At 40.6% G+C, this 20,860-nt stretch overlaps 1 protein-coding gene across 1 annotated transcript; it reads left to right on the forward strand.

Moving 5' to 3' along the window:
* The first annotated feature begins 567 nt into the window (after positions 1-567).
* wdr46 (WD repeat domain 46) lies at positions 568-19,580 on the forward strand. Its single transcript, XM_058643223.1, has 14 exons — positions 568-660; positions 1,205-1,363; positions 2,005-2,085; positions 2,180-2,292; positions 2,407-2,494; positions 3,977-4,038; positions 5,807-5,911; positions 6,003-6,153; positions 6,589-6,824; positions 9,210-9,363; positions 16,794-16,941; positions 18,621-18,811; positions 18,906-19,019; positions 19,121-19,580. The coding sequence occupies exons 1-14, from the start codon at positions 604-606 to the stop codon at positions 19,229-19,231; spliced, it is 1,770 nt and encodes a 589-aa protein (XP_058499206.1). The 5' UTR covers positions 568-603; the 3' UTR covers positions 19,232-19,580.
* The last annotated feature ends 1,280 nt before the right edge of the window (positions 19,581-20,860 follow it).

A 20,860-nucleotide genomic window follows, 5' to 3' on the forward strand; every position in this document is an offset into this window, starting at 1 on the left:
TAGCAGCTGTAACACAAGAATTTCCCCTCGGGGATCAATAAAGTATTCTGATTCTGATGATTCTGAATGTAATGAAAATGTATTGACAGTAGCTACACTGTACATTTGAATGCAATGATTGCTCAGTGGAAGTGATTTATATTCACAGACTGATTTCTTTTTACTTCTGAAACGCTCCTTAAATCGGAATTTCCAACTCGGAAATTCCAACTTCCAATACACAGAGCATAGAGTAGTATACGTGATTATTTATTTCATTTGAACTAAAAAAAATAGGTCAATGGGGTTTTACAAAAAACAATATCAAAATAAATTTTAAAATAAACAAGTACGTGACTGGGGGTATTTGTGTAGAAATGAACAGTTTTTATACTTTTATTCGTATTAACAGATTTTAAAGTGCGAATAATTCCTTGAATTCCATCAGCAAATTAGGGGAGATTCCAGAAAACGTACAGAAAAAGTATATTACAACATCTCTACCTGTGATTTGAATATTTTGATCTGTTTCAATAGATATTAGTTGTTTGCGCATCCAGAACAGGAAGTGACGTTGGCGAATATGACGTCACAGGAACTCAACAACGTGTGTATACAACAAAGATGGCGTCTCCTGGCAAGGCTAATGTGAAGAGCCCACACGTGGGGAAAAAGAAGAAGGTAAATGTGATTATTTTACCCGTAAAATTGTTTTCATACAACCAAGTCAGTTTCTTAATATTGTCGGCGCTAACCCGTGCGAACAGACACTGAGTAACAGTGGTGTATTCGCTAGCGCCAGCAGCAGAGCAGATAATGTGCAAGCAGATCGAAGTGTGAACTAACCAAACCATATCAACGCTTTGTGAAGCTGAAACAATAAACATGAATCAATTCTAAACTCTACAGCGATATTAGGCCTGTGAAGATGACATGGTGTGAGGAAAAAAACAAAATAAACCTAAAAGCAGACTAAAGTCCACTTAAAAATCAACATGTTTACCCTTTCTATTTCATTAGCTTCAGTTACTTGTAATATAAAGAGAGCTCTTTCTGAAAATCCACCAGCAGAAATTCTGTGCTGAGTTGTAGATAGAATATTTGCCTAGAATAATTACAGCGTTGGATAAGATGCCTGAGTTCATATCCATAGGCTCCTGTAGGTTGTCTTACATGTCACAACAGTGCTTCTAATATCATACCTTTGTCTGCTCCTCTTCAACAGCCTCCAGCTCGGTACTGGGATAAACTACAGCAGGAGGAAGGAAATAATGATGAAAACAAAGATGGAAAAGATGGAGGAAAAGCCCAACATGCTCCACGCCGGACACAGAAAAGAAAACTTGAGGAAACCCGACGAGACAGAAATAAATTCATTTCAGGAGTAAGAATGTTTACTCTATTTGAATTATCCATTTATTATTGTTGTTATTACTCTGATAGAATAAAGGTGGTTGTTATGTGACCACCTAAGCTTCAGTATTCCACTTTCATTCATTTCATATCCTCTCTACGTGAATTTCTAGATATGTAGGAGGGATGGGCATTTCAAGCAAAGGAGCTAATCGACAGGTGCTGGGTATTATCAGGCGGTTATTTGTAGTTTTCCTCCCACACACCCCTCTAAACACATAAACATAAATTGATAATCTAGTGTCACCTACTACCATTAATTTGGATTTTATTTCAGAGAGGACACACACATTCCCAGTGCCATGTGTTAGTGACATGGGCAGTGGATGAAGAGAACTAAACATTACTTAAGTAAACGTTGTGTTAAATGTCCAGCCTTAACATGAAAGCCATGCTGAAATATCAACATTTGCAAACACCCCCTCCACTGAGCTGCAGTTCTGAAACTCCTCAGATATTGGGACGTCCCCGTCCAAACTTGCTTTGACCTATCTTGAGCTGTCGGAGGAAGTACTCCTGCTGAATCTGCAGCATAACCCGCTGGTTTATAAGTAAATAAAAATGTACTTAATAAATCTACAATAACTCTCAAAATTTGGTTGTACTCTACAGAAATCCGACCCTTTCCCTGGCCCTGCTCCGATTCCTGAAGAAAGGCTGCAGAAGTTCAAGAGGAAAGATAAAATAAAAAAGGTAAACAATGCAGTGACTCTTTTATTGACATTACATGCAGTTAAACTGTGTTCATCTACCAACGCTTCATTTGTCACATTCTCACTCTATGTAGCCTCGCAAGGGCCAACGCACGTTGAGGGCAACGATAGCTCACTCTGAACAAACTTGTGAGATGGCCAAGAAACAAGCCGCTCGCTTTGACCTCCTTCTCCCTGAGGACGCAGGGTAAAAAGCTGCCATTTTCTTTCATGTGACTCGGATTCAACAAAGATTACCTGATGGAGAAAAAAAAAAGTTGGAAACTGCGTTGTAACCTGTAAATTTCTCTCTAAATCTCAGGTTTCTAGAAGGGGACAAAGACGAGGACACATGCACTATCTCTCAGGATGATATTGCGGATGCTGTGGATATAACATCTGGAGCAAAGGTGGGGACACTCACTGGATGTGTTTTGAAGATTTCACTTTTAAGTGCTGAGGTATTAGGCAGGTTTTTCGCTGGATGCATGTGCAGCAGTGATTATGCACTCTTGCTTGAGATGCTGGTTGCTGGGATACACAACTCCGCTCTGATTTTTGGCACCAGTGGTTTATCTAAAAAAGGAAAAGCATTCAGGATACCCAGAGGAAGAGGAAGAGAGAGTTTATGGTTTATTTATTATGGTGTCATCTTTTCACCCACCCGTGCCCTCTGTATTTTCTTTTAAGTCCACCTGACCCACGAGCCTGCTAGGGTTGTGTGTTGCATACCTCTGGTGTGAAATGTCTCCCCCAGTTCTGTCGTTCACACCAGTTGCTTGTCTCCTGTTCCCCTGCCACAAAGCAGCTGCACAGCGTCTACTGTGTATTAATTAGTTTGCTTTTGAAAATCATAAAGCATTTAACTTTTAAATGCTACCAGGGCCGGGTCATACTTTCAATATCCACATGGCCCAAATTTTATAATCCACTAATTTTCGTGTTGGTCAGTCCATGCAGAAACTACGGGAACTAATTCACACCTTTTGTTTAGATTTTACATGGACTGTTTGTGCCAGCAGTTCATTCTCCTTGTATCACATCACTTTCTATCGCAGTTGGTGGTATTTCTTGTTTTTATCCAGAGACAACGAAGATGGTAACCATGGAAACTTCCATGAGGTTATATGAGAAAATCCGCCAGTGCCCATGCATGTATGACTCGGTGCTTAAAGAATACAACACAAATCAGGACAGTTTCCAGTCACTGCTACTTTAATGGAAAATGAGATTGAGTATGCATGCATGAGTCAAAGTGGTGTTCATGAAGAGTTTGATTAACATTAATGTTGTATGTTCTTCACGGTGTCTCTGACTTTATAGAGACTAGAATGGTAGAATCCTCATAATTGTTCCCCCATGTTGATGAGGTGGTGCAGTTTGATTTGTGGTCCATGCTACATTTCATATTAATGAGGTTAAAATATAAAACTATGGCTGTCACTAATGGTCAGTTTCAATGTCAGTTAGTCTTTCTAATTTCTCAAATAATCAAATCGATATTTGGTCCATAAAAGTCAGGGATAAAGGTGAAAAATGTTGACTGTTTATTCCCAGAACTCAAAATGACTATGTACATCATCAAATGTCTTGTCCACAAACTGATAACATAGAGGAGCAAATAATGTAAGAATGTATTCACATTTGATAAGCTCAAATCAGAAAACTCAAACATGTTAATTCATCAATTATCAAAATACTATCAAATGCAGACGTTCTGTGAACATAAAGTTTATGACCTTATGTTCACAGAAGGTCTGCAGCAGTTATTTGATATACGCACTGGGTTACATTTAAACTGAAATCCATTCCGTATTTCATATCAAAATCAATTTCCTCTATTCCTGCCTTGGTTTGATTGTTTTCCCCCTTTTCTCTTTGTTCCTGTTTAGTATTTTAACCTGAAGCTGTCTCAATTTGGACCATATCGACTGGATTATAACAAAACTGGACGGTCAGTATCGTGCACTCTACACTCACATCATCACCATTTTGGTTCTTTTTTTTTTTTTTTTAAATCAGTATTAGGAAGATGAAAGCTGTACAAATCAGCTTCAAATTGTTTTCAGTTTAGACCTGTGTTAGTGTTTTTTTTACCACTTGGGGGCAGCACAAGAATGTCCTAACACAACACAAACATTCACCACCACGTTGCAGTAACCACAAGAGTCGAGATATCCATGATGATGTGCGATTGTGATGAATGAAGTAATGTGTTATAATTGTGTTTTAGATAGTGTATAATGTATGTCACCAAGAGATTTTAATATCTACACCATCTACGTGTCATCCCAGTTGATCACATTCCCCCCCACATGTTTACAGCGAAGTCATTTGTATAATCTGTTTCTGTTTCTGTTTCAAAACCTCAAATGTGAATCAGTGAATCTCACACCTCGCACTTTTTGTGATACATGCTGAGTAATGTGTGTGACCAAATATAGATGCCAGGAAAAGATTAAAATTAAAAATAGATATAACAGCAAGAATGGAAAACACTATGGGCATATCAATGGAAATGTAGCAGCTCAGAGAGCTGGAGGGAATTTGGTTGGAGATACCTGATAAGACATTTTATTACACCTACTCCCCTGGTTTGCTGGACAAATTGTAGAAATTCAAAAGCAAATCATTATATATTTTTTTGGGACTGTCATGTGATTAAAACCTATTGGAAGTGAATACATACTGCAATACAAGAGATTTTCTTGGCAGGCAGTCACCTCTGGAATGCAGAAATGTTATTTTTGGACTCATGCCTGAAGGATGGACAAAGAGAGAAATATCCTGTGTAGTATTTTGTTGGCGGCAGGAAAAAAGGCCCTCAAAAAAAAAAAAAGCCTGACTTTAAATATGTGGATGGACATCACAATGGAGATTTACAGGATGGACAAAGATGGGAGAAATGGGTGGAATATATAATACCACACAGGCCGGACTTTGACTCTGCTAACCTTAGAGAATACATGTTTATTATTAAAAATTATATCTTACTCCTCCCTACCTGTTCATGTTCTTGTTATGTTCTTTTTGTCCTTTAAAAAATAAAAAAAGGATATTCAGGCTGATGTAACTAAAGTAACTAATAATTGAAGTTGATGCACATGGAACATTGATTGCTGAATATTAATAAAAAGTATATATATATACTTTTTTTTATATATGTAGAAGCCAGTTTACTAACAATCTTGGTTCTTTGTTATATGTATTCTATATTGTATTTATGTAGTATTTTGTATTATATAATTGTTGAAATACTCCTCACAACCTGATAACTGGAGCTGTGTAGACAGGTACGACGATACGATATATGCTGTGATTTATTGGGATACTGTTAATGTGACGATACATTGTGTCCACTGCTTCTCACCCATACTCAATGAGAATTACCTATTTTACAGAAACTGATGAAAAAATAAGGGTACCACATGTAGCTGAATATCCCTCACCTCTCCAAATAAGTTGGAGAACCTGTAGCGTTCAGTTCAAAACTCAAAAGGAAGGAAAAGCAATTAGGTCATTCTACTTATAGAAGAAACAAGTGTAATTTTGTTCGCAACATTTTAAACACAGGACCTTTTAACTGGATCCATGCCAACATGTGGTTGGGTTCTTCCATATTCTGTCACTGTTGTATAATATTTCTCATAATCCCAATCTCTATTGGTGAAAGTATTGTTTGACTTTTGTTATTAATGATTGTTTTTTTCTGTCTTCTTCAGTCATCTTTTGCTTGGTGGGAGGAGAGGTCATGTTGCCTGCATAGACTGGCAGTCCAAACAGCTGATGTGTGAAATTAATGTGATGGAGTCCATCAGTGACGTAAAGTAAGCCATCCAGCCTTGCTCGACGGTGTGCTTCACAAAATGCCGAGGTTCGCAGTTGTGTCAACGGATTCTCTGTGTTTGTTTTGTTCAGGTGGCTCCACAGTGAGGAAATGTATGCAGTGGCTCAGAAGAAGTGGCTCTATATTTATGACTCTAAGGGAATAGAGCTTCACTGCATCCGCAAATTCAACGATGTCCTGCGTATGCAGTTCCTTCCCTACCACTTTTTGCTAGCCACAGCGGTAAGTTCACTTAAACACTGCTTAAAATATACACTTGTGTCACAGTACGTCTTGGACAGCCATAGCTTCGATAAATGTAGTCTGTGTAGAATTTTGAATTGTATCACTCCATGTCTGGCACATACAGAAGAGGAATGGACACATTTCTGGGCTTTTTTTCCCCACTCCCAAATCCTCCATCCAGGCCTCTCTTAGATGGTCCAGTGTGACTGTGCAGTCCATTTGTGTCAACTCATCATGGATCTTAGAAATCCTTGTGTACATCTTATTGAAAACAACACATGTTTAACGGTTCAACCTGATCGCTTATCATTTGTACATAATTGTGTATACCGTTCTTACAATATAGTGGTTTTATCATAAATATAATGATTTCCTTGGGAGGTTTAAGTCACCAGTTCTGAAAAACTCTCCTGATGTTGTGCTCATTTTCAGAGTTCTACAAGTTTCCTGCAGTACTTGGACGTGTCTGTGGGTAAAGAGGTGGCAGCCTATTGCACCAAGACCGGTCGGCTGGACGTGATGTGCCAGAACCCTCATAATGCCGTCATCCACCTTGGACACTCCAACGGCACCGTCACCCTGTGGTCACCAAACCAAAAGGAAGCCCTCGTCAAGATGCTCTGTCACCAGGGCGGTGTTCGCTCAGTCACAGTCGACAAGACCGGCACGTGAGTTACCTCAATGAATCTTTCCATTTTCATGGTTAATCACTTTGTTGTTTGGTCTGAACCTCCTCAAATGTCTTGTTTTGTCCACCAACTGAAGATATTCTGTTCACTGACACAGAAAAACAAAGAGACTGTATCATATGTTTCACATGTTTAAAAAAGCTGCCATCAGATAAAGGCTACTGTTTTGCATCATTATGCTGATGTGAAAACTGATAACACAGTGCAATGATGACAGAAAAACCAAACTACACTTGTTTATACTGAGCACCTGGTAATGTTGCTTTCCATATCCAAATCAACGACGAAAATAGTGTTCACCTGATATCTGTCGTGTTTTTCATGCAGGGCTGCTTATTTTAAACACTACACTGGCTCTGAGGCAAAGACTTTGAACATGTTAACAAGTGTTTTAAAACCCCTCAGATAATGTGTTTGATACTCAAGCTACTACTGCATAGGGCTGCGGAAAAAAATCGAGTCGATCAATTTCATTTAAATTTTGCATTATCAATTCATAAGGCATGAGATCGTTTTTTTTTTTCCCATGAACCCTAGTAGTCTTGTATGCGATGAAGCAGAAGCGCTTTTATGTCCAGTTGAAGCTCAAAAGCGTGCATACACACAATGGCTGACCAGGTAAAACTCCACTCAACGAGCCGTTCCAACTTAAGTCAGATGTCTGGAACCCTTTCGGATTTAAAACAACACAGGACAAAGAGCAGGATAAAACCAAAGTGGCTTGCAAGATCTGCCAAACTGAGGTCCGTTATTGTAGAAAGACTACAAACCTCAGAAACCACTTGACAAGGTATCACACTACGCTAACGTTAGCTTCTGACAACAAGCCGTCCGGGGGAATCACTTACATTAGTAGAGCTGAAATAATTAATAATTCATTATTAAGCAATTTCTAAATGAATTGACAGCTATTTTGATAGTCGATTGATCATTTCAAAACTTTTTTCATGATTAAAGTAAGATGTCCGTTTGTTTAAGCTTCTTAAATGTGAGTATTTTCTTCATTTCTTTGCTCTGGATAACAAAGAAATCATTAAAAGTTAGTAATTGTGGTTTGTGGACAAAACAAGACATTAAAATAATCAACAGATTAATCGATTATGAAAATAATCGTAAATTGCAGCTCAATTGCAGCTTAACATTATTCTCTGATTCTACACGATACCCAGCCCTATTACTGCATGTATATGTTCATTCGGACCAGAGTCGGACTCAAGCTGACCTGGGCACACCTGGTGCATATTATGCCATTTTCCCACTTCTTACTTAGCTTGGCTTCGTATCAATGCAATGTTGACGAACAACGACATTATACAAAACACAACAGACATCAATGCAGGACATCCAGCAGCTCTTTTCTCCCGCTCAGTTTGTGGCTGTTTGTCTCAACAAGACGTCGAGCTTTGTATGAGAATAGACTGTGTGGGTGGAGCTAGACTTTACTGAAACATTTTACTCTGGTACTCCAAGGGAAGGATGCCAAAGAACGGAAGGGTTGGGGCTGGTTATTGATACTATTCCTTATGGGAATGCAAAAACAATGGAACTTAAATTTGGTTTCACCACAGTATGAAGCCACGCACATGTCAGTGTTGCACATATTTCGATTGAATCGGGGGAATTGAAATGCCACAGTGTTTTTACTGTGAAGCAATAACAGGATGTGTTGCTATGCAAGAGATAAACATGCTAAAACTGTGAAGAAAGCTCATTTTTAGATAGATAGATAGATAGATAGATAGATAGATACTTTATTCATCTAACAGAGAAATTCACAGTTACTGTATGTATTTGCTGTGAGATGAAACAAGAAAGACTCTGCAGCCATAACACACCGCACACACATCATGTGTGAAAGCAGCCAAAGGCCCCACGGGCCCCATCTGGCATGCCCTTTATCTAAATATACTCTGATCTCATACACTGTCATCTCTTTTCATGGGAAACAAATTGAATTTCAAAATGGACTATTTGTCCTTCTCCTGGCTGTGCACCATGATGTCCTGGTGAAACTGTGTCAATATAAAGAGCGGTAAAGTCCTGAAAAAAAGCTCAAATAATATGTGAGTGGTACCCAATCCCCAGCAATTCATTAAGTACATATAGGAGTAGTAAACATACTTGTCTGTGTCCATACGTGCAGTGTATGTATACATGTATAGCCAAGAATGTGTGAATTTAGTACAGTGCTGTTGCTGCTGTCCCCAGGCTGTGCGGGGGTGGGAATAAGGCAAACATGTTACCAGAGGAAACCTATTAATGATGAATCAGCTCCACTTTGTTGTCGGTTTGGTTTTCTGTGTTTAGCCAGCGAGTGCAGCTCGATGTAATCAGTCTCTTTTCCTGGCTGTCTTCCTTTGCTAGATACATGGTTACGTCTGGAATGGATAAAAAGCTGAAGGTTTATGACATTAGAGCCTTCAAGCCGCTCAAGTCCTACTTCCTCCCCGCTGGAGCTTCCTGTTTGTCACTGAGCCACAGAGGGCTTCTGTCTGCAGCTACAGGAGATATTGTGCAGGTCAGTAGTGTTTTTTTTTTGGTACCCATATTTTTTTATGATCGTATACATTGTGGCCCCCTACTCATGCGTGCTTACAAAAAAGGAAAGAACCTACTATAGTTATCTTTTCTTAATTATATTAATCCCTAAAAGTAAAAAGCAAAAATAAAACAGAGCAGCATGGAACAATTAATGAACCATTCTGAACTAGTGAAAGTAATGCAGGGTCACTGTGTGTTGAGCAGCTAAAGAGATTAATTCAATGACCCTGGTAAATGTCATCACTTCTGTGGGATGTATAGCATGGAGTGAGTGAGCAGCTTCAAGATGAGCTCAAAAACCTTGTGAATTTCATCACTTATGCAAACACACATGACGTCCATTAACTCATCTTACTGCCACCTTGTAAAAAATATTTTTTTCCCCATGCAATCACTGATAAAACATTTGTTACATTACAGTACATGTCATTTAGCAGACACTTTTATCCAAAGCGACTTATAATAAGTGCATTTTTAACATTTGTGTACAAACAAGCGCTAGAATTAAGTAAGTGCTTCAAGTAAGCCAACTATAAAGTGTTAGTGATAAGTGCGATGTACAAGTAAGTGCTTTTTTTTTCTTTTCTTTTTTTGTCTGAGTCGAAAGAAAGGATGTTTTACATCTTTGTCATTATGTCACGAATAATCACAGTGACACAGTGGTGTACTTTAAATTCAACCATTTTGAATACAATTTAGAGTAGGATTATTGTCTCTGGATGTTGAAAAGTATCAGATATTTTATACAGTACAATTGTATTTGGCCAGTGAGACATTGGATGCATTGGGTTTGAGTTATTTTTGCACTAGTGAACAACAGGGTAGCAACAGGGATTGGATGTCCTGCCCTTGACCTGTCCAGGGATTTTTTGTACTGGCAACCATCTGGTTACAAGCCCAATTCCTTTCCTCTTGTCTATGGGATACCCAAAGTTAGGGCACATTCTTCTCCAAATTTGGTATTTAGACCGAGTGTTATCTCGGCACAAAGTGAGATGAAAGGAATTGTATTTAGTGTCTGAATTATACGTTGACAGTGTTTTGGGCATAAAATTAAACCAATTTAGAGCTTGTCATTCCTTTCAAAAGCCAGGTACGTCTGTGCCTGTGGCACATTGCTCTTTAAATGGCGAGATGGATCTGCTTGTGCATGAGATGAAGCTGCGTGTGGCAGAAAGAATGCAAGATAAAAAAAATATGAGATGAATATCAGTGTTTAAAAAGAAGGGAATGAGGAACTTGCCAAAGGCGGGTTTGAAGATAACAAGCTGAAACAGGAGCTCACATGGCCTCACATGATGTACGGCCACGATTTAAAAAAGGCAAAGAAATAAAAAAATAAAAAAATAAAAAAATTGTTGTTTACATTTAAGACGCAGCACATCCCACAGTATCTCCCTGCGGGAGTGTGGGGTGAGGGGGGCACTACTTAGGGCCATCCAATCCCTATACGCCCAAAGTATGAGCTGGGTCAGGGTTCTCGGCACTAAATCAGGCCTGTTTCCTGTGGGTGTTGGCCTTCGCCAGGGCTGCGCCTTATCACCAATCCTGTTTGTGATTTTCATGGAGAGGATATCGAGGCGTAGTCGTGGGGGAGAGGGGTTGTGGTTTGGCGGGCTTGAGATCACGTCGCTGCTTTTTGCAGATGATGTGGTTCTCATGGCTTCGTCGGCCTGCGACCTTCAGCGCTCACAGGATCGGTTCGTGGCCAAGTGTGAAGCGGTCGGGATGAGGATCAGCACCTCTAAGTCTGAGGCCATGGCTCTTAGCAGGAAACCGGTGGATTGCCTTCTCCGGGTAGGGAGTGACTCCTTGCCCCAGGTGAAGGAGTTCAAGTATCTCGGGGTCTTGTTCACGAGTGAGGGTACGAGGGAGCGGGAGATGGGCCGGAGAATCGGAGCGGCTGGTGCGGTACTGCATTCGCTTTACCGCACGGTTGTGACGAAAAGGGAGCTGAGCCGGAAGGCAAAGCTCTCGATCTACCGGTCAATCTTCGTTCCTATCCTCACCTATGGTCATGAAGGTTGGGTCATGACCGAAAGAACGAGTTTGTGGGTACATGCGGCCGAAATGGGATTCCTCAATAGAGTGGCTGGCTTTTCCCTTAGAGATAGGGTGAGAAGCTCGGTCATCCGGGGGGAGCTCGGAGTAGAACCGCTGCTCCTTCAAGTTGAAAGGAGCCAGTTGAGGTGGTTCGGGCATCTGGTGAGGATGCCTCCTGGGCGCCTCCCAAGGGAGGTGTATCAGGCACGTCCAGCTGGGAGGAGGCCTCGGGGTAGACCTAGGACAAGGTGGAGAGATTACATCTCCACTCTGGTCTGGGAACGCCTCGGGATCCCTCAGTCGGAGCTGGTCAATGCGGCTCAGGAAAAGGAAGTTTGGGGTCCCTTGCTGAAACTGCTGCCCCCGCGACCCGGCCCCGGATAAGCGGAGGATGATGATGATGATGACATTTAAGACGACACATGGCGTCGGCACTAATGTGTGAAACACTTTGCTTATTAGTATTTAAATTCTCCGCTGAATCAGCAGTATAACAATTCACTCATGGAGTGGCGGCAGATCCTCTGCCCCATCAATAACTCCATTAACTCCATTAGACTGCACAGCATAAGGAATTGCACCAACATTCAAAATGCATTTATTTGAGGAAGAGGAGGAGGAGCTGGAAGGTGTGCCATAGGTAGACCAGGCAGATGCACACATAAGGCCCAAGGGTTGCTTGAGCCCTGCCCCTTTTATTTATTTTTTTTTTTTTTTTATTTATTTATTGAAGTTTTCATACACAGTATCACACCTTTTTACCTTTTGCTTTTACATAACCCCCCCCCCCCCCGAAACAAACACACAAAAACCAAACAGCTAAATCTTACAGGATGCCATGGGGGAAAAAAAGGCTGGGGTGCCACTAGATATATGATTATCAGTCCCTACTTTGTCTTCTCAAAATTATTGATAAGGGGTTACATTCCCTTTAATCTTTTCCAATTGTAAGAGATTCATCACTTCTTTCAGTAATGTTGGATGGGCTGGTGGGCTTTTCTGCTTCCAATTCAATAATATCAACCTTCGTGCCAACAGAGTCACGTAACGTATCATAGTATCTGGATCTGGCTTGAGTCGAATTTTAAGAACTTCAGATAATGTTTTGAAGATATTGACCCAAAAGCTACCGAGACTTGAACAGTTCCACAACATGTGCTAAAGAGGCTGAAGCTTGACCACATCGATCGCATAGAGGGTCGACTATAGGAAACATCTTCGACAGCCGCAGTTTCGATAATTGTAGTCTGTATAATATTTTGAATTGTATCAATCCATTTCTGGCACATGCAGAAGAGGAGTGAACAAACTCTTAGGCTTTTTTTCCATTGACTCTCTGTGAGTTCCACACCTATATCCTCCATCCAGGCCTCTCTTAAATGATCCAGTGTGGTTGTACCATCTATTTGTGTCTGCTCATCATGAATCTTAGAAATAGCCCTTTTTGTTTGTGGGTCAATCAAAAACAGTGTGTCCATCGGAGAAACTAGGGGTTTGTTTGGGAAGGATGGAAATGTCTTTTTTATAAAATGTTTGATTTGCAAATCAAAAGCTAAAGAAGTCAGTGCTGGGAATATTACACTTCTCTTTCAGTCACTGAAATGTGGGAAAAATGTTGTCGATGAAAAGATCGTTGATTGTCAGAATTCCTTGTAAATACCAATTGCGAAACGACTGATCGGAAAGTGATGGAGGAAAGGAGTGGTTATTTATTAATGGCAAAAACCCTGAACAAGTCTGCCAGCAAAAATGCCTCCGTATTTGAGACCAAATTTGAATGAATGTGAAATGATTGGGTTTTTCATCTTTACATTTGGTGCTGGTAGAGCCGAAAAAAGTATTGGAAAGTTATTTTGGATTTCCATCCTTGCCCATTCAGCCCCCTGCATGTGGAACCAAAATGACATGGATCGAATGTTACAAGACCAGTAATAGAGCCGAAAGCAAGGCAACCCCATACCCCCAAGTGATTTAGATCTTAAGATAAGATAGTCCTTTATTTGTCCCGCAGTGGGGAACTTTGCATTATTACAGCAGCAAGACAGTAAAGATAAAGATAATAATGAACATGCATTACCAAAAAAGAAAATTAAATTATACTAAGATATTAACACTTAGGCTAGAAAAAATTTGTTTAAAGTAGAATGTTGAATGTACATTATAGACAGCAGAATATACACAGTATGAAGACTTGAAGAAAAGCTTTCTTAATTCTTGGAGGTTTTTTATTCCAGATAAATTGAGATATGGCTGAGTCTAGTTTGGCAAAGAAGGCGTTATTAATGAGAACAGGAATGCACTAAAAAAGGACTTTGTCTAGTCATTCTCACAATATTAATTCGACCCGCAAGGGAGATTGTAAAATTTGCCCATTTATCAAAGTTACGCGTTGTTTGGTCATAGTTTCATGAAATTGTGCTTAAATAAATCTGAAAAATGTAAAATGTAAAAAAAAAGTGTTATAAAAACGCTGACGTGACAGTGGAGCGACTTGAACCTGTGAGTTATAGATTCATTAACATAACTTTCTTGTGTGGGCTAACATGTCACGTTCCACTTATTCAACGTGCTTAATAAGAGCCATATTTCAGCTTTTTAGAATTGCAGCTGAATTGCACGTCTTCCAAACCTCAGTATTATGATAATGTGAATTAGAGTTCTCAACGGGTCGGGCCGGCCTGACAAACCCTTGGAGCCCTTTATGATGCTCAGCGGGAACTGGAGGGGGACAAATATCCCACTCTGCATCTTGTGCTGCTATGGGAAGAACGACTCCTACATCATTGCCAGCAAAATGCCAACGATACTGCACAGCTGGCAGCTGTGCGTCAACGGCATGCACACTGGTTTTGCGCACCACTCCCCAAAGCCACAACATTCCTGTGGCCAAAATTCAACCAGTTGCGGATGCTGCCCGCTGACCAAAGGGCAAATGTACAACAGTATGTGAAGTCTCGCCTGTTCGCTGCAGCCGGTACCGAAGGACCCAGATGACGCAAGCCAGGACAACAACTGCAAATAAAACACCGCGCTTGGAAAATGTCTTTCGGAATGGGTCAGGTTCTGGCAGACAATTCATGCTGGTGTGTCGGGCCGGGTTGGGTTCTGGCTTAAAGACCCGCGGGCTGGGACGCATCGGGTTGTAATTTTCAGGCCCGTTGAGAACTCTGATGTGAATAAACTCATGTTGACAATAAAAAAAAGAAATGGCAATTACATAACACTCACAACTACACAGGATACACAACTAAGTACTTTGTTTATGAATTTTACATGAATTAATCTACATATTGTGTTATTAAGGCCTGAAAACATATTATTAAGGCGTCTATAAACTTGTGCACGTCCCTGCATTTGCACCTTACACCACACCTCATTTTAAGAGCAACACACTGACGGTTGCACTGATAAGCAAATAGCATTTGCTATCTGCATGACAGGTACCAGGTTTGTGCCAGGTATAAGAAAGAGTTGACTGCAGCATAATATTGGCTCAGATACATGAGATATTTAATTGCGTCCCCTTTAAAATTGAGTTTGGCAGCGGTGTCTTATTCACCTCTGCATGAGAGGAGGAAACTGGGAAGGAAACCCTCAAGCTTATGTGGAGGAAATGCAAACTCCACACAGAAAGCCCTTCCTGTACTACTCTACTGTGTGGCCCATCGCTCTGGGCCACACTGAGAACAAAATTATTATTACCGTTTCATTCATGGCAGAAATTAGAGGCAAAGTAAGAAAAAGGAGATGATTTGTGTTCGGTCTGAGAAGATGTGTCACCTTTTCTCCAGGAGGCTTCTTTACTTGTAACTTACTTGGTGGAAAACCCCTGGTATTGAGTGTCTGTAGGCTGGATGTTTGTCTTGGGAGTTGTCACAGGTTGTTCACTCATTGATATAGATTCAGGTTGTAATTTTAAGTTATGAGTGATGCTGTTACAACTCCAGTGTTGTAAGAGAGCCGCGCCTCCCTTTACAGCCATATTTTAATGTGTGTATGTGTAGGCTGTGAGGACAAAGTTTGTTTCACAATCAAGATACTTTATTAATTGTGCATTACATTTGTTCCTTTTTAGAATTAAAATAACACTGAGGAGAGAAAATACAGAATAAGTGCTTTTAAGAATTGGTTTTATTTTGGGTTCAGTTAATGGTCAGGGGGAGGAATTTATGTGCTGTTAGAGTTAGATTAGAGTTAGAGGCTCATGTCAATGATTGCCCTCACTTGAAACGCCATACCATGCAAGTGTGGGAATGTTTGTGGGTCAAGCAAGAGTTGCTGTTGCATTGTTAAAAAATGCATTGCGAAAAAAATGTTGACAATTATCTATATTATTATTATGACAATAATAATAAGATGATAAACAGTATTCTTTCAGAGTGCAAAAAACATCTTAAAAGAAGGCTTTACATGAGCCCAGAGAAACAACCTGTGTGCAGGTTTATATCCCCCCATACATCTTGTATCTCATAAAAGATATGGAGATGTTATTTATGAGCCATATCGCCCACGAGGAGCCGGGGCCCAGGCACAGTTAATGTGAAGAAAGACACTAATGTGTAACGTGTTGTGCCAGTGGGAAGAAATAAATGCACCAGATCGAAGTGTCTGTGTGTTTATCATCTGTCAGTATGAAGGGAGGCTTTTTGCCTGAACATTGACATTTTTAGCCCTGGAGAAACATCCTCCCCCCCCACACACACAAACCTCCTGACCACAGTCCAGGGGCTAAAGCAGGAGAACTTAACACATGTCTAAAGACGCTGGAGGGAGGAACAACACACCAGCTTTATCGTACAGATTCATAACATTACATGGACATCAATAAAAGTATAAATAAGATTTGATGTATATTTTATTTTTGCGTCATTTTCTTTGTTAGACCCCTGAAAACAGTCCATTATCTTCACTTAAGATACAGATTTCTATGGATTTCGAGCTGGAATTGTTTTGGGCTTGTTCACCTATGTTAAATTATCTCTGAGACAGTATTTGCTGAGCTGTCTTTGAGGAGCTCAGCACTTTGCACCTTTGATAAGAGATTAAGTAATCTAGGTGGCTAGTTTTACTCCCAGAGTACTGCAGGTGTTCACGTCTACACATTGCCAAGAAACACTTAACTTTTACTTCCGTGTACTTTTTGTGTATTGTCTAATTTTGCTATCTGCACGTCTGTCTTAAATGTTTTTGCTGCTGTAATGGAGTGAAATTAAGTTTATCTCATCTTAAAACTGATTTTTAGGCATACATCGTCATCTTTGCCTTTTATATATGTTAATAATAAACCCTTAAAATCAATTAATTGATATTTTAAGGATATTTTATAATAATTATCGACCACCTTTCCCGTGTGTCTCCATGCAGGTGTACAGGGACGTGTGGAGCTGTCCAGTGACCAAACCCTACATGGCCCACAGAGTGCGAGGAACAGCGTGGGGGCTGCAGTTCTGTCCCTTTGAGGACGTCCTCGGTGTGGGACATGGAGACGGTTTCACCAGCATGCTCGTCCCAGGTCCCAAATGATTTCACATTACACACACACACACAGATGCACACATTTCCATGCCAGTGGAAGAACAGGCAGTCGCCCACCGAGAAACAAACCAGCAACAGACATTGTTGATAAAAATGTCTTTACAACAATAGCAAACATCACGAGAGTGCAAGTACATATACGCGCTTTGAGAACAGAGGGTTTATTCCAAAGATGCTTACAAGTGCCCAAGCAATAACGGGTCAGCATCCGTTTTGCGTGCTGTTGACTGTCTCAATGCTCCACGTTTGAAAAATGCTGGTCATGTTTACTCGTGTCATTTCCTCTTCCTCACTAACTCCTACAACTCTTTCTTTTTCGACGTCTAAAATAATGTCATTGCTGCCTTGATCTTGTAGCCTGCTTAGGGATCGCGTGTAGTGCCATGAAGCAATTTTTGTTTCTCGGGAGACGAGACCTCCTGATTCTGAGGCTGGTTTTCCGGGGAGTGGAGACGGCCGGCCCCCAGTTTCCCCACAACAAGCCGTTAAACCATCACAATGACACTAAAGATGTTAAAGATCCTGTAAATTGATAAAAGTATCACTTCCCAAATTTGAGTTATTTAAAAAAGAAGAAGTAAATATGCTGTAAAATTCAGCTTCATTCTCTGCTCTGAGACTGTGGGGGCGTGGCCACACACACACACACACACACACACACACACACACACACACAGTGGTGTGTGGTCTTCTTGTCTTCCCACTCAAGTGGGGATCAGAGTCCATGACCGTCAGGATTTATCAGTGTTTGTACAGAATGCTATGGTAAACTATATGTTACCAATAACGTATAGGGAAGCAACATTTTCACCATTTTGGTTGTAGTTAAACGACATATTGCACAAACAGAGCTGGTTCAGCAGTCCTCCCCCCTCTCTCTCTCTCTCAATCTCTCTCTCTCTCTCTCTCTCTCTCTCTCTCTCTCCCACTTACTCTTTTACCTGCAGCCTCACAGCAGGAGTCTGCTCCTATTTCTGTTCTGTTTCTCTACTTCATTTCCTTATCGGAAATAGGTAATTTATATAAAGTGTCAGAGCTTTTCTGTGTTACACATTTGTGGGACAAGGACATCTCAGCCAGCTGTCAAAACAAAGGCAGTAGTGTAGGAGACCACAGTTAAAGGCGCTGAGAGTTTTTATATCGAGGAGGAGTTGACCTAACTATGACTCCTGTGTGTTGTGAAGCCGTATTTTTAGACACACCTTCAATCTTTGAAAAGACTTCATAATTCATTGAGAGAACCTCAGAACATAATGTTCTCAGCCACTATTTTCTAACATATACAATGTGTGAAGACAAGAAATGCTGAATCTGTTTTACAGGATCTTTAAATTAGGGTCAAAATCCGGCATAGTTCCACTTTAAAGAGTCAAATTTAAAGCTGAAAAACACTTTGTAGCTTAAACTTGTGACTGTGTTGGTAAAACCGCTCACACAGTGTATTGGAGATAGAAAAATGACACCATTCATGTTTATACTGACACTAAAATTAGCTGGCTTAGTAAAGCCACAGGTGATTCACACCATTCCTATTCCTGCATCTGAGAACAGGATCTGTCGAGCAATACTATCAGACCTGACTGAGGCAGCATTTGTGTATATACAGCAGCAGTGCAGTGCAGTTCTCATTCTGTTGTCCTGAAATAAAATCCACAGGTGCTGGTGAACCTAACTTTGACGGTTTGGATGCAAATCCGTACCGCAGTGTGAAGCAGAAGCGGGAATGGGAGGTCAAAGCTCTACTGGAGAAGATTCAGCCCGAACTCATCACCCTGGATCCAAGTGAACTGGGAAAAGTCGACTACGCCACCTTTGAACAACGGCACCAAGATCGAGTCAAAGCCCTGGTCAGTGTTTGTGACGCGTCAGATGTTATTGTCCGATACAAATCTGTGCTTTTGAATGTCCATGACCACCTTCTGAAAATGTTTGCCTTCTCAGGGCTTTGACCCACTCGCCAAAGAAAAGTTTGTGCCCAAGCACAAGAAAAAAGGACGTAGTTCTGCTGGCAATATTGAAAAGCGCAAGAAGCAAGTGGCTCATGAAGACCAGAGGGTAAGTAAACCAGAAGGCAAAAAAAGTTTTATATTTGACACTGTGATAATTTTTATAGCTGCAGTGCTGAGCTGACCTCTCTTGATCTATTTCCACTCCAGGATATAATCAAGCAAAGTGTGGAGGACAAACTGCGAAAAAAGGACACTGGGAAGGAGGCGGCGTCGTCATTATCTGGGCAGAAATCTGCTCTGGACAGATTTAAAAAATAGAAAAGATGGAGCCTTTGTGTCTTTGAGGCCAGTGACCTTTTGTGGGAGTGACCTTTTTGAACTTCACATTCATGGCTCATTTTATGGCCACCCTGCAGGAACAAAACACTGACTGTCCATGACATTGATAAGTAACAAGGACATTCTGATAGTGACCGTACATCTGTAATCAGTGCAGTGGGATAACAGCTCAATATAACACACGTAGCCTGGAGCACTTCCTGTCTGCATGGCCCGATAATGTCAGTTTCTGTCACTGGCATGGGCGAAACTGATGGAGAATAGTTTGTCAAATGTTTTATATGAGTGTGTCCTAGAAAAATAAATAACGTGAAGAAAATTCTCTGAACTCAGTGTTGCATGACACATTTTAAATGTAGAATCTGCACGTAAGGGGATAAAATATGCTGCCTGCACACACTTTGAGCTCTGTTAGAAGAGCAGGCTAATCTGGGTCAATGGATATATAAATAATATGTATTTGTGTATTTACACATGGATATTACATACTGATGAACAATTCTGTAAATATGCCAGACTATACAAAAAGGTTTTTTATGGCCTGATAATACAATTGGTTTCCCAAAATATGGATAAAAAGCAATAACTGGAGTAATTAAGTAACAAGCAGGTAAGGCATTGAAATGGGCTCACTTTTTCAGTGGGAAAAACACGTAAAAAATATTAGAAATAATCCCAGCTGAATTCAGTTCAGCTTCCTCGGTTCATTGCCACTGTCCTGACCTTTATAAACTGAACAACGCCGCTGTCGAAGTGATCAGTTACGCCTGTGGATTCCCTGCTAAATGTGTCAAAATGGCAGCTGTGCAAAGAACCCGTTACATTATAGCAGCACGTGCAGCACGCTGCACGCTGCACGCTGCAAGCTGTGACAATAAATAAAGCAGCACATTTCTTCTTAAGGAATCAGGTTCAACTAAACAGGTGTGGATTTTATTAAGGGAGCCTCTTAAGTCTGTTAGTCCTTGTGGTAGCAATGTTTCCACTGACAGCAAGCAACTGCAATATTTATTAATATATATTTCATGTTCACTTCATCAGGTGTTGGTATAGGAAGTTCTTCAATTCAGCTGTGACGTGGTGGTGAGGCTGGTTTCACTTCACCAGGGGAGTTTCTGCTCTGAGAGAAATTTGATATGTTGGAAATCAGTAGTTGTGAATATCTTCACTAATGGCCCTTTTTTCCATCTTGACAGGTTGTGGTGGGTAAAGCATGTATGTGATTTATTTTATGACATCAGCACAACTGTGTTCTTAAGAACGTTGACCTTCAAAAGAGTGAAAAGGCTGCTGTTGGTATTGGAAAAAAATAAGGGTTGTGATTTAAACCTTTAATGTATTGACCTGGAAAAAGTGGCAGGAAAAGCTTCTGCAAAAATGAGCACTTTAAATCCAAGCTGATGTGGACATATTCTAGACCTTCCACATCATGCCTCCTCATTCTGCAGGTACCTGTGACTCCAGGTCTGCAGGATCCAGGATACATTTGTCTTTATCGTCCACATGAGGGCTACGGGGGGCTCAACATATGGCGAAAGGTGGGGTCACACCCTGGGACACACAGAGACAACTCTCACACCCCATCAATTTAGAGTGTCCAGTTTACCT

Source organism: Solea solea, chromosome 11 (assembly GCF_958295425.1).
Source record: "Solea solea chromosome 11, fSolSol10.1, whole genome shotgun sequence".
Taxonomy (NCBI): Eukaryota; Metazoa; Chordata; class Actinopteri; order Pleuronectiformes; family Soleidae; genus Solea; species Solea solea.